Source organism: Brienomyrus brachyistius, chromosome 2, assembly GCF_023856365.1.
Source record: "Brienomyrus brachyistius isolate T26 chromosome 2, BBRACH_0.4, whole genome shotgun sequence".
NCBI lineage: Eukaryota > Metazoa > Chordata > Actinopteri > Osteoglossiformes > Mormyridae > Brienomyrus > Brienomyrus brachyistius.
Window position 1 is genome coordinate 28,225,530 of NC_064534.1, and position 11,801 is coordinate 28,237,330.

Below are 11,801 nucleotides of genomic sequence, written 5' to 3' on the forward strand. Positions count from 1 at the left end.
TTGTTGGGAATGCTCGTAGTGTGCACATTTTAAAGTCTACCTTATTGGGTGGAACAAGCTCCAGAAAAGCAGAAGGACTTTCATTAATTATCGTGAATGCAATGTGTTTAATGTGTATTTTGATGAGCTTTTTTTTTGTTTGCACTATTTTAAATATACATTACTGTGGATAAAAGAGCAATATAAATACAGTTAGATAGGAACGTTGCAGTTCTCAGTTACTATTTCTCCTCCATGTAATCTTCATCTTCATTATCTTAACAAAAGGCCTCGTTAAAAATCCAACTGCTACTACTGGACAGTAGCATTTGCTAAACATAGACATATGTTAATACTGAAATAGGAAAATGTGTTGTACTGGTTCATCAGCATCATCATATTTGTAGATGTTCCATATACCATTGGACATACATGAAACATGCATTTCACGTTGCCTCAAAGTGTCTTATTGCTTATTGTTGAAGGATTCTTTATAATTTCTTCTGGCCCAGTCTGGGTGACTTCATTTGGACACTTAGTTAAAATGTAACGTTGCATTCTTCAGTGTAAGATTAAATAGAGACAGCTACCTTTGAACCATCAGTTAAAGTGTAATGTTGTGTTCCGCTTCGGAGGTTTAAGATGGCCCTAACACAGCTCCGTATCGAAGTACGGAATACATTTTCTTTACTTTGTCCCCTCAAACTCAGACATACCATTAGACTCCAAGTGAATATTTAACTTCCAGTGTTGATTACTCAGCAGCTTCAGAAAATTAATGCTGATTTGGACAGATTCTGAAAGTAGACTATATAACCTCAGCCGGAAAAGGCCATAATTGAGCACCATTCACGACACAGCTCAACGTCAGTTAAACATTCAATTGTAACAGCAGTCACCACAGACCCTGTGATTTCTTATGGAATATTTTATGATCTTCATGGTGATGAAGATTTTGATTACTTGTCATACTTTCCATCTGTCCAAAGACAATAAATGCATTGTTCAAACAACAAAAACAGCAACGAGATATATATATATATATGTGATTTCATATACAGGGTGGGCCATTTATATGGATACACCTTAATAAAATGGGAATGGTTGGTGATATTAACTTCCTGTTTGTGGCACATTAGTATATGTGAGGGGGGAAACTTTTCAAGATGGGTGGTGACCATGGTGGCCATTTTGAAGTCGGCCATTTTGGATCCAACTTTTGTTTTTTCAATAGGAAGAGGGTCATGTGACACATCAAACTTATTGGGAATTTCACAAGAAAAACAATGGTGTGCTTGGTTTTAACGTAACTTTATTCAGATGAAGTCGACTGCATGGCCTGCATACTTGATTGTCCTTTACTTCAACTGTAGAGGGACTGTGTTGTATTTTACATAGACAATCATAAGTCTCTCAAGACTCTTCATGACTACGGATGTCAGGGCAACCGGTCTGTTATCGTTCGTGCCTTGAAATCTTGGTTTTTTGGGGACTGGTATGATTGCTGAACTTTTGGAGCAGGCTGGGACAATGATGAAGGGTAGGGATTGACTGAAGATGTCTATGAGAAGCAGTACTAACTGATCAGCACGGTATTTCAAGGAGACTGAAGATGCACCAACAGGCTCAGGGCTGTTCACCTTTTTCACAGATAGATGGTGAAGGGGGTCAATGAAGGGGACAATGGCTGTATGGGGGGTGGGGGAGTGAATGGTGGACAGGAAATGGGCATGAACAGTCCTTTCAAATCAGAAGCAGACGGTATTCAGATCATTGGTTAGTTGACGATCCTCAGTGGATGATGATAATTTCTTTCTATAGTGTTATCGCTTACAGACCTTTCCACACCTTTATTTGTCTTCTGCCAAGTGTTCATGTGCTGTCAAACCTTCCCGGCCACCTTTCAACAGTGTTTTGACCTTGCGTACCCATGTCTCACGTCACCTGGCCATTCAGAGAGGAGTACCTGTGACACAGGAATTACAAATCATTCAATATGCAAAACTGCTTCATGCTCACATATTATGGGAAGAAACAGACAATAAAAGGCATGCAACTTTACAATTAGCCTACTGTAATCCATTAAAATACCAATGCTACCTGACAAATGCAGAGTCCTACACAGTGCTATGAAACACAGTTGAGACATGGGTGTAGTTCACAAAATGCCAATCACCCCAGATATGCTGGTTTTACTATAAAATGCAGCAGAGCAGGGCTGCCCAGTCGGGCGCCTGGAGAGCTACCAGCCTACAGAGCTTAGGTACAGCCCTCATTTAACACACCTGATACTGATAATCAGGCACTTCAGTATCACCTCAGTATTAGAGTCGGCTATGTTGAAGCTAAGCTGGTTCTCATACTGAGACATAACTGAAGTGTCTGATTATCAGTATCAGGTGTGTTAAATTAGGGCTGTACCTAAGCTCTGCAGGGTGGTAGCTCTCCAGTAGCAGGATTCGGCAGCCCTGCAGCAAAGAAACCTCTTTTGATCCCCAGTTGGCATGATGACACGTCTGAAATGGAGAATAGCAACGGTCCTGGGCACCTTGTGGGCTGATTAGCAAACTGTGCTTCGATGGACACTGATAAGATCCCCACCACAGCATACAAAAGACTGTATCGCAAAATAATGTAAACTGGCATATTCCATCTCTTTGTCTGTCTGTTTTGACAAGTGATGTCTTTCCAGAACTGCTCCTCATTGTACCTCCTAGGGGACACAAGACTCCTGCATCTCGTTCCCAGTATTCATGCAGCCTGCACGCCTTACATTGCCAGAACAAGGCATTTCATTATATTCATAATGAAGTCATGGATATATGCAATGAAACGAATACACATTTATTCTGATTTCAATAGACTTCAAGATGAGAACTGCATGTCCGTTTACCCAGAATTAATTTTATTATTTAAATATTAAGTCTTAAACTCGTATATGAAAGAAAAGCTTTGTCATCTTGCAAACACTCAAGTAAAAGGAGTCAGTGGAAATTTTTTCCAATGGAAAGTCTCTCCTCATAGAAAACAGCCTTCAGTTTACCTTTGTTTACAAACTTTATAGTATTTACCATATGTATGCTTGTTTATCATGTACTGTATTGTTATAATTATTCCAATTAAGTTTGCAACCAGCTTGGCCGTCTTCACCTCAAAAGCCTCTGCTGTCTCACCATAAATTTCACCATGTTTTGATGTTACCCTTCTCACACACAATAGATTTATGTGCATGTTTCTAGACATTACTGAGGACACTAGGAGACCCCCCTTGCAAAGCCAAGGCACACATTTGAAAACACTGGGTATATCTGTTACCTCACCACTCCAGACCTGTGAGGTAAAACATTGATTGAATCTATAATTGAAACATCCATGTTTGAGAAGATCTCCTGGCACTTTTCACTTTCCATTAAAATTTCTAATTGAAATTGTCAATAACATCCGTTCATTTTCTTAAACTCAGATTATGAGTTTTTTTTTTTAACGTGAAAGATCTGCGTTCCACTGTACAATCATGCTTAAACGCATTTACCGTGTAATACTATTTTCTTCCAAGCAACTATGAACATTTCTATTGGGGAAAAAAGAATGTATATTCTATTATTTAAAAAAATCATTTGATACTTTTAATTGCCACTATAAACTACATTACAAAAACTGACACTAAACACCAAATAACATTATAGCAACTGAAAATACATCTCCTTTAAACCTGATGCCTATGGACAACTTTGCGAAGCTTAAATGGCTATTTATAATACACTGCCTGGCCAAAAAAAAAGTTATGCACTAATAATTCGTAGGACAGCCTTTAGCTCTGATTACAGCATGCATTCGCCAAGGCATCGTTTTGCTAAGCTTGTGCAATGTCACAACATTTATTTCCATTCCGAGTTGCATTAATACCAAGATCTTGTAGCGATAGTGGAACCACTGCATAAAGTCTTCTCCAGCACATCCCAAAGATCCTGGATGGGGTTAAGGTCTGGACTCTGTGGTGGCCAATCCATGTGTGAAAATGATGTCGTACGTTTCCTGAACCAATCTCTGACTATTTGAGGCCGATGAATCCTGGCATTGTCATCCTGGAATATGCCTGTGCCATCTGGGAAGAAAAAAATCCATTGGTGGAAGAACCTGGTCATTTAATACATTCAGGTAGTCAGCCGACCTCATTCTTCAGGAACGTAACTTTGCTGAACCTAGACCTGTGGTCTGTACTAAGAAACAGGGTTACTGGCTTATCGGGGTAACTTGTCGGATTTAAGGTAGTCTGGGTGAAATGTAAGTGAACAAATATTAAGTCCATTTAAACTGTAGTACCTTAAATCCGACAAGTTACCCCGATAAGTCAGTAACCCGCTTTGTATTACAGGCCATGGACCAACTTAAGCAACCCCAGATCATAACACTGCCCCCACAGGCTTGTACAGTAGGCACTAGGCAGGATGGGTGCATCCCTTCATGTCTCTCTTCTTACCCTGATGCACCCATCACTCTGGAACAGGGTAAATCTGGACTCATCAGACCACATGACTTTTCCATTGCTCCAGTGTCCAATCTTAACGCTTCCTGGCAAATTGAAGCCTTTTTTTGAAGCCTCGCAGATAAGTAGTTTCTTAAGGCTACACATCTGTTTAGTTTTAATGCCTTAAGTTCTTTTCGCATCGTGCGTGTGGAAATGCTCTGACTTTCACTGTTAAACAAAGCCGTGAGTTATACTGATTTTTTTACGATATGATTTCACAAAACGTTCAAGTGATCCCCGATCACGATCATTCAAGATTTTTTTCCGACTACATTTCTTCCTCGAATATGGTGGTTCTCCACTATCCTTCCAGGTTTTAATAATGCGTTTGGCAGTTCTTAACCCAATTTTAGCAATCTCCTTAGTTGTTTTCTTTGCTTGATGCAGGCCAATAATTTTACTCTTCTGGTACAACGTAACATCTTTTCCATGACCACAGGATATGTCTTCCGACATGGTTATTTAAATCAGAAGCTACTCACTGCACTAGTTAGGGTTAAATAACTTGTTGCCAGATTAAACATATTAATCACTGCAGTACTTATCAAATGGAAGGCTCTTACCTATTTGCCTAGTTAAATCCAAGTGGTGACCTTTTTTGGGCAGGCAGCGAAAATAAGTAGCACTGCAATGCGTGCTTTGGCAATAGCGCCATTTTGGTTTAATCCACTGCAGTTGCCCAGCAACACTACCAATCAGCGTCGTCTCTTTCAGACTTCGCATGGGCTGCTGGGAATCAGAGGCCCGTTCAGAAAGCGACCGCCCTTTTCTGGGGAACGACAGAAGAACAGCACAGGGGGAACTGAGCGAGATATAGACTCAGAAAATAACTGGATAAAGCAGTGGAACCTTCTTGGGGTAGGTTTAACGGCGTGATAAATAAATTGTTTTTAAGCGAGGCTAGTTAATTTATCGATACGTCCTATAAAAATGTGGATTTTAATGCGCGATTTGATGACGTAATGGCGATGGTCAAACAACAAATGGAAAGAGCGCCTGCAGGCCCGTTTAGAGTTCTTAAGCGTTAGTTGTCGTTCAGCTGGTTCCAGCTGTATATACTTAGTATAAATTGCCATATAAATATATTTTATCCAGTTCTATGCCGCATATTATTTTGCTGATGCCTTTATTCGAAGGTTGAGGAGATTCTTATAAGGCCTTCCGCAGTAAACCATCGGTAGTGTGCTAGCGGCTACACGTTGACCGCCTACTAATCAGTAATTGGTCTTTTTGATATATTTGACACCGTCATCTACGATGTGATTGGAGACTGTATCGTTTCCTACCCAGAATCGCCCCTGCTCCGAAATATTTAATTGGCTGGCGTTTTTGACCGACGTGGGTTTGTTTTTCTTTTGATTGGATGTTTTCAAATGTTCATTCAAAATAGTATGAGCCTTAGTATATGGACCACTGTCAAATGTTCGGTGCATCCCACTTTGCTGATTCGTGTTAGTAGTGGACTAGTTGGCCGTTCGTGTCATATGTGAAAATGACAATATAGTTTCGGTATACAAGCAATAAGAAATGGTGCGTTTAACACCGTAGAGACGGTTTAAAATAATTTTCGGCTGCAGATTTATTTAAATATTACGGTAACTCAGTACGTATCTCATACTTCCAAGGATGTGGGATTAATTCTTCCATGTTGGGTTTCCCGCATCTGTTCAAAAGCCATAAGGTTTAGTTGTATTTGTCTTTCCAGCGTGTGCGTGATTGAAGTCCAATCGAGGTTGTCCCCTGTGTTATGCCATGGTTTAATGCTGAGTAGTGGTGGCCTAACGGTAAAGGAAGCGTGCTCGTGATTGAACTGTTGCTGGTTCGAATCCCGACCAGCGCGGTGCCATTAAGGTACTATCCCCATACACTGCCGACTGGAAAGTAATAGCTGCACTACTGCTATGTGACATATGGGTTAAATGCAGAGAGCGCATTTTGTTGTTCTGCGGTGTATCAACAAGGACAATTAATCATTTTCACCTTATTGGGCTTCAGGCTTACCACGACCCTGCATTGGATAGTGGTGGTGAAAATAGATGGATAAAACTCACACAGTTTAGGCATGATGTCAAACAGTGACTGCCAGCCTGTTATCTACTATGCTTTGGCCCCATTGCAGTTCATATGAATAAGAATATAAAGGTAATATGTTTTTTTTTTAAATACGTTTGTTTACATTTATCATCTGTCTGTCTATCTGTCTATCTATCCGTCTATCTATCTATCTAAACTATGGTGGGTCCTGTCAGTACATTTTTTCTTTTTTGCTTCTTCGCTGTGTGCATTTCATTTTTATCAGAGCATATTTTTTTTAGCTTAGGCACATGTTGCACTTATTTTAAAAATTGTACTTATTTTTAAAAATTTCTTTGGCATGAGTGTTTTCCCCCCCTATCATCTCCTCATATTTCTAGTAGTAACTTCTCCAGTCCTAGTCACTATCTGGACCTCAGTGCATGACTGCCTGTCATATATCTGCAGGCCACAATCACAGATATGTTGAACGGCTTCCGCGGAAGCGTTTGTTCATTTCACGTGGTGATTCCTTTACTCTTTCTGTGGATTATTTCCAGACAATTGGCTGAATCATGTCAGATGATGGTGAGGTGGACTTTGGGAATGAGTTCCCCGCACACTACAAGGTCATGCTGGACAAGCTCAATGAGCAGCGCCAACTGGACCAGTTTACCGACATCACCCTAATTGTGGATGGTACATGACCTTATTATGTAACACCCTTTTTAATTTTTAAATGCCACTGAATTATTGTTTAGAGTGTGTACCTGCAACTATACCATCTGAACAATGTACTGTAATTGATTGACTTTGCATACTCATTACAGGACAAAGTGAATTATGTGTATTAATGGTGTGCTTTGCAGCATGCCATGGGGGTAGAAATCATTGCAGTTTGAGACATGTTTGCAGTATCCAGAAATTGGCACTAGATGGCACCAGCGAAGTTGAATAAGCTTTTTTGCATACTCATACAGTCACGCATATTGCCTGAAATCCCCGTGAATAACCTCGAAGATACGCAGTGTTCAGTACACTCAGTCCAGCTAACTCATTAACGCAGTCATTTCATAGTGATATAACTCAATTTCTTTATGCTGCTTGCTATAGATGTGAAGTTGTCTTTACTTTAATTACAGTTATACTCCATCACATTTTTGCCTTTTCAGGACACCAGTTCAGGGCTCATAAAGCTGTCTTGGCTGCCTGCAGTCAGTTTTTCCACAAGTTTTTCCAAGACTTTACTCTGGAGCCGCTAGTGGAGATTGAGGGCAAGTATCCAAATTAAATTTGCTAATTTCTGTATGACTGTTATTCATTTAGTTTTCTGGTCCGTATACAATTATATATATATATATCTCAGATACTTGTAAGATATAATAAATAGTAATAGCAGATGCATAGTATTGTTTTTTAATGTTGGGTGCTCATGAGTATTGCCCTCTGCTGTAACAGGGGTCAGCAACTCCGCTTTCCGGCACTTGATGGAATTCACCTACACCGCCAAGCTGGTGGTCAGCGGCCTTGAGGAGGTTAATGATGTGTGGAAAGCGGCCGAATATCTACAGATGCAGGAGGCCATCAAAGCCCTCAACAATAGGTACGTGTTAACTTTTAACATGAATCTTGGTTGCCGTCATTGTGTGCCATCAAGTTCCCTTATTCCCGGCTGGCCAGCCTGTTGTCTGATCTGCTGTCCCTGGGGGTTTTCTTTGGTAGGGTTAACAGCAGAGCTTCGTTTGGTACAAGCCCAACCCTGACAGGGAAAAGCAAGGCGAAAAAAAGAAGGATTGCAGAGACCTCGAATGTCATCACTGAGTCACTGCCTTCTGTGGAGACGGAGCCCGTGGAGATCGAGGTGGAGATCTCTGAGGGCTCTATCGAGGTGGAGGAGGCTGGGCTGGAAGAGATGGTGATGGACGCAGCCAAAAATGCCCAAAGTGCTGAGGGTTCCTCAGACGACTCGGCATTGGCACTACTAGCCGACATCACCAGCAAGTACCAGCAGGGGGAGCCGGCTCTCCGAGTAGTGACAAAGGGAGGCGAGGAAGTAGTGCTGCAGGATGAGAGTGTTGTGGCCCCTAAGGCCCTGGAGAGCATCGAGGTGGTGGAGGTGCAGATCTCACAGCTGGACAACATGTTCCGGTGTGACAAATGCGAGCGTTCCTTTAAGCTCTTCTACCACCTGAAGCAGCACATGAGGTCGCACGTGGCCGGCACAGATAAGCCGTACACCTGCCGACACTGCGCCAAGGCTTACGCACGTGAGGGTGCCCTCAAGCAGCACCTCAACAGCTGCCACTTCGAGGCAGAGGAGCAATCGAGGCGCCACCGGCCACAGAAGAAGGTGCACGTCTGCGAGTACTGTGACAAACAGTTTGACCACTTTGGGCACTTCAAGGAACACCTGCGCAAACACACAGGTGAGGGGGGGAAGCCAAGATATCTGTGGTTCTGTGCTCCTTCCATCCATCCATTTTCCAATCCGCTTATCCTACTGGGTCGCAGGGGGGTCCGGAGCATTTCCCGGAAGCAATGGGCACGGGGCAGGGAACAACCTAGGATGGGCGGGCCAGTCGATGGGCACACTCACACACCATTCACTCACACATGCACTCACAATTTAGCAAGTTCGATTAGCCTCAGCATGTTTTTGGACTGTGGGGGAAAACCGGAGTACCCAGAGGAAACCCCACGACGAAATGGGGAGAACATGCAAACTCCACACACATGTGACCCAGGCGGAGACTCGAACCTGGGACCCAGAGGTGTGAGGCAACAGTGCTAACCACTGCACCACCATGCTGCCCTGTTCTGTGTTCCTTGGTAAATGAAATTCATCGTTATGAATTGTGGTTGGGGTAGTATGATAAGACTTTGCTATATCCCCGAAGACCTTGCAGTGGGATGTTAGTGATGGTTGACATTCTCACCTACTTCGATCGTGTCTGCAGGTGAGAAACCGTTTGAGTGTCCAGATTGCCATGAGCGATTTGCCCGGAACAGCACACTCAAATGCCACATGGCAGCCTGTCAGAACGGCTGTGGAGCGAAGAAAGGCCGCAAAAAGCTTTATGAATGTCAGGTAAGGTGATGCTACGCAAATCTCCCTGTAATGTCTTGCTCAAAGGTAGGCTGGCCCACTTATAATATGTGTATGAATTACATTAATTCCCTGTGGGGTGTAATACTTGTCCAGCAGCGTTACAAGAATAAATCCCGATACGATAAATATAAAACTGTAAAAATGTTCACAATGCATGTGAAACAGTACAGTGTGGCATCCAAGAGAGCAGTGTTCCTTTTTTGTGAGCTAGGTGGAGTCAAACAGAAGGAGACTCAAAGGGATCTTTATAATAATTCCAGTTCTTTAGCTTCTATGCTGCCATAGCATGGCATAAATGGTTTCTTTAGTAAAACTATTTCTTGATCCTACTCTCCTGTTTCCCCTTTTTTCCCCGCTTTCCCCAGGTGTGCAGCAGCGTATTCAATAGCTGGGACCATTTTAAAGACCATCTTGTGATCCACACGGGGGAGAAGCCCAACCACTGCACACTGTGTGACTTGTGGTTCACCCAGCCCCGAGACCTGCGCACACACCTGCGTGACATTCACGGGGCCACCTCCGTAGAGGAGGTGCTGATTGCACAGCCCAGTCCTGCCATGGTGGCTGTGGTGACCTCTGAGGAGGAAGCCGGGGCCCTGCTGGAGGAGGACGGCATGCGGGTGGAGCATGTGACTGTGGAGCCTGTGGATGTGGAGCAGGTGGAAGAGGCCGTGGTGATGGATGAGGATCCAGAGGAGAAACCCCTATCACAGGATGAGGAGGAGGCGCTACAGGTGTGCAAGGTGGAGGAAGGAGAAGTCACTGAGGTACAGCAGGATGACGGGACAGAAGTAGAGATCCAAGTGGGGCAGGTGACGGGCAATGGGGAGCAGCCCGTGTCGGACTTGGAGGTCCAGGTGGCACAGGAACAGGTGGAGACGCACATGGATGACTGTGAGGCTCAAGCTGTGGAAGTATGAGAAATACCCAATAATCATATGTCTCCATCCCTTGGCCCAAAGAAACAAGGATTTGTAATGTACATTTACAAAATTAATCTGAAACAGGTGTTTCTCTCTTGCTCCGCCTCCTGCACACCTTGGAATAAATTTGAAGGTTTTTATAGCTTGATGACCAAATGATTTCAAACCCTTTTCTATTTTAATATTTTATGGTTATCATATGTGTCATGGATGCTGACAGTTGGTTTGCTACCCCCATCTGACAACCACGTCCTTTGGAGTCTTGCAAATCTTCCTACCTTCTACCTGACATGCTGGAACTCAAAGCTGCTTTGGTGTCCTCAGGAAGCACTTAGCTTAGTCATGACTCTGAGACAGCATAACCATGTGCCCAGAGCATTCAGGTCTCTAATCAGGACCCAAGTCTTTCCAGTTAATAGCTGCCCTTCTCTCTAAATGAAGATTGCCTGTTTTGGACTGGCTCAGAAGCTTGAGGTAAGATTAGGAGATGAGGAGACTGGCAGAGTCCTGGAGTGCTAGGAGCTACGTGTCCCACAGAGAGAGAAACAGACCTGGCCTGCTTTGCGTTTTCCTTTATCTGGCTGCAGTCCATGAAATAACGCTGTGTGGAACATCCTCTAGGGATGAAGAATTTCAAAAGGCTCCAGCAGCACCATACATACAGTTTTTTTTCCCCTTCAGTTTTTATGTTCCCAGATGATAGTTGCATTATTAATTTGTTACATGAATCCTTCTGTTTTGTACAGAAAAATAAAAAAGAATGCCATAGTTTGTGATGATGTACTGAATTCTTTTTCAGAACATAGAAGTAATATCCATCCTTCAATTCACCCATCATTTAGCTTGGTATACTGGGAGGGAAATCCCTATTTTCAGAATTATTTGTTGGATGTTTCTCAAAGCTAAAATGCTTGAAATATTTTCACTTATTGACACAGTATTTAGCTTGTGTAATGGCATTTGATGTTTTTCATACATTTATAACCAATAATGTAGAATATTTTTTTTCCAAGCGCTTGCATATTAATACACCCATAGAATGAGAATGGTCTGTTTTAATATTTAGGCAAAATCTTTCTCAGGTACCTACTTGTCAGACATCGATATGAGGCAGATAATACATGTTGACACTCAGGGAGAGACAGCCCAAGTTTATAGTACTGTAAGATTTATTTCTTTGATGTAGAGTTTCTGGATGATTATTGGAATAAAACTAACAAGAACAGCATATATGCTCTACCGTCAAAAA

The 11,801-nt window shown here is 42.6% G+C and overlaps 1 protein-coding gene and 1 long non-coding RNA gene across 4 annotated transcripts; one reads left to right on the top strand and one right to left on the bottom strand.

Moving 5' to 3' along the window:
- Positions 1 to 1,274: 1,274 nt before the first annotated feature.
- On the bottom strand, positions 1,275 to 5,212 carry LOC125710301 (uncharacterized). The gene is made up of 3 exons (XR_007382955.1): positions 5,071 to 5,212; positions 3,886 to 4,084; positions 1,275 to 1,945 (listed from the first exon to the last, which is right to left on the bottom strand). It is a non-coding gene; the product is annotated as an uncharacterized LOC125710301 (long non-coding RNA).
- On the top strand, positions 4,629 to 11,320 carry znf131 (zinc finger protein 131). 3 transcript variants are annotated; one of them, XM_048979849.1, is made up of 9 exons: positions 4,629 to 4,690; positions 5,222 to 5,365; positions 6,503 to 6,649; positions 7,081 to 7,219; positions 7,693 to 7,794; positions 7,979 to 8,123; positions 8,243 to 8,946; positions 9,478 to 9,608; positions 9,995 to 11,320. In XM_048979849.1, the coding sequence occupies exons 4-9, from the start codon at positions 7,096 to 7,098 to the stop codon at positions 10,547 to 10,549; spliced, it is 1,761 nt and encodes a 586-aa protein (XP_048835806.1). In that variant the 5' UTR covers positions 4,629 to 4,690; positions 5,222 to 5,365; positions 6,503 to 6,649; positions 7,081 to 7,095; the 3' UTR covers positions 10,550 to 11,320. The 3 variants fall into 3 exon arrangements, with proteins under 3 accessions (XP_048835806.1, XP_048835821.1, XP_048835812.1); XM_048979855.1 differs by lacking the exon at positions 4,629 to 4,690 and having other exon boundaries at positions 5,332 to 6,358; XM_048979864.1 differs by lacking the exons at positions 4,629 to 4,690; positions 6,503 to 6,649 and having other exon boundaries at positions 5,242 to 5,365.
- The last annotated feature ends 481 nt before the right edge of the window (positions 11,321 to 11,801 follow it).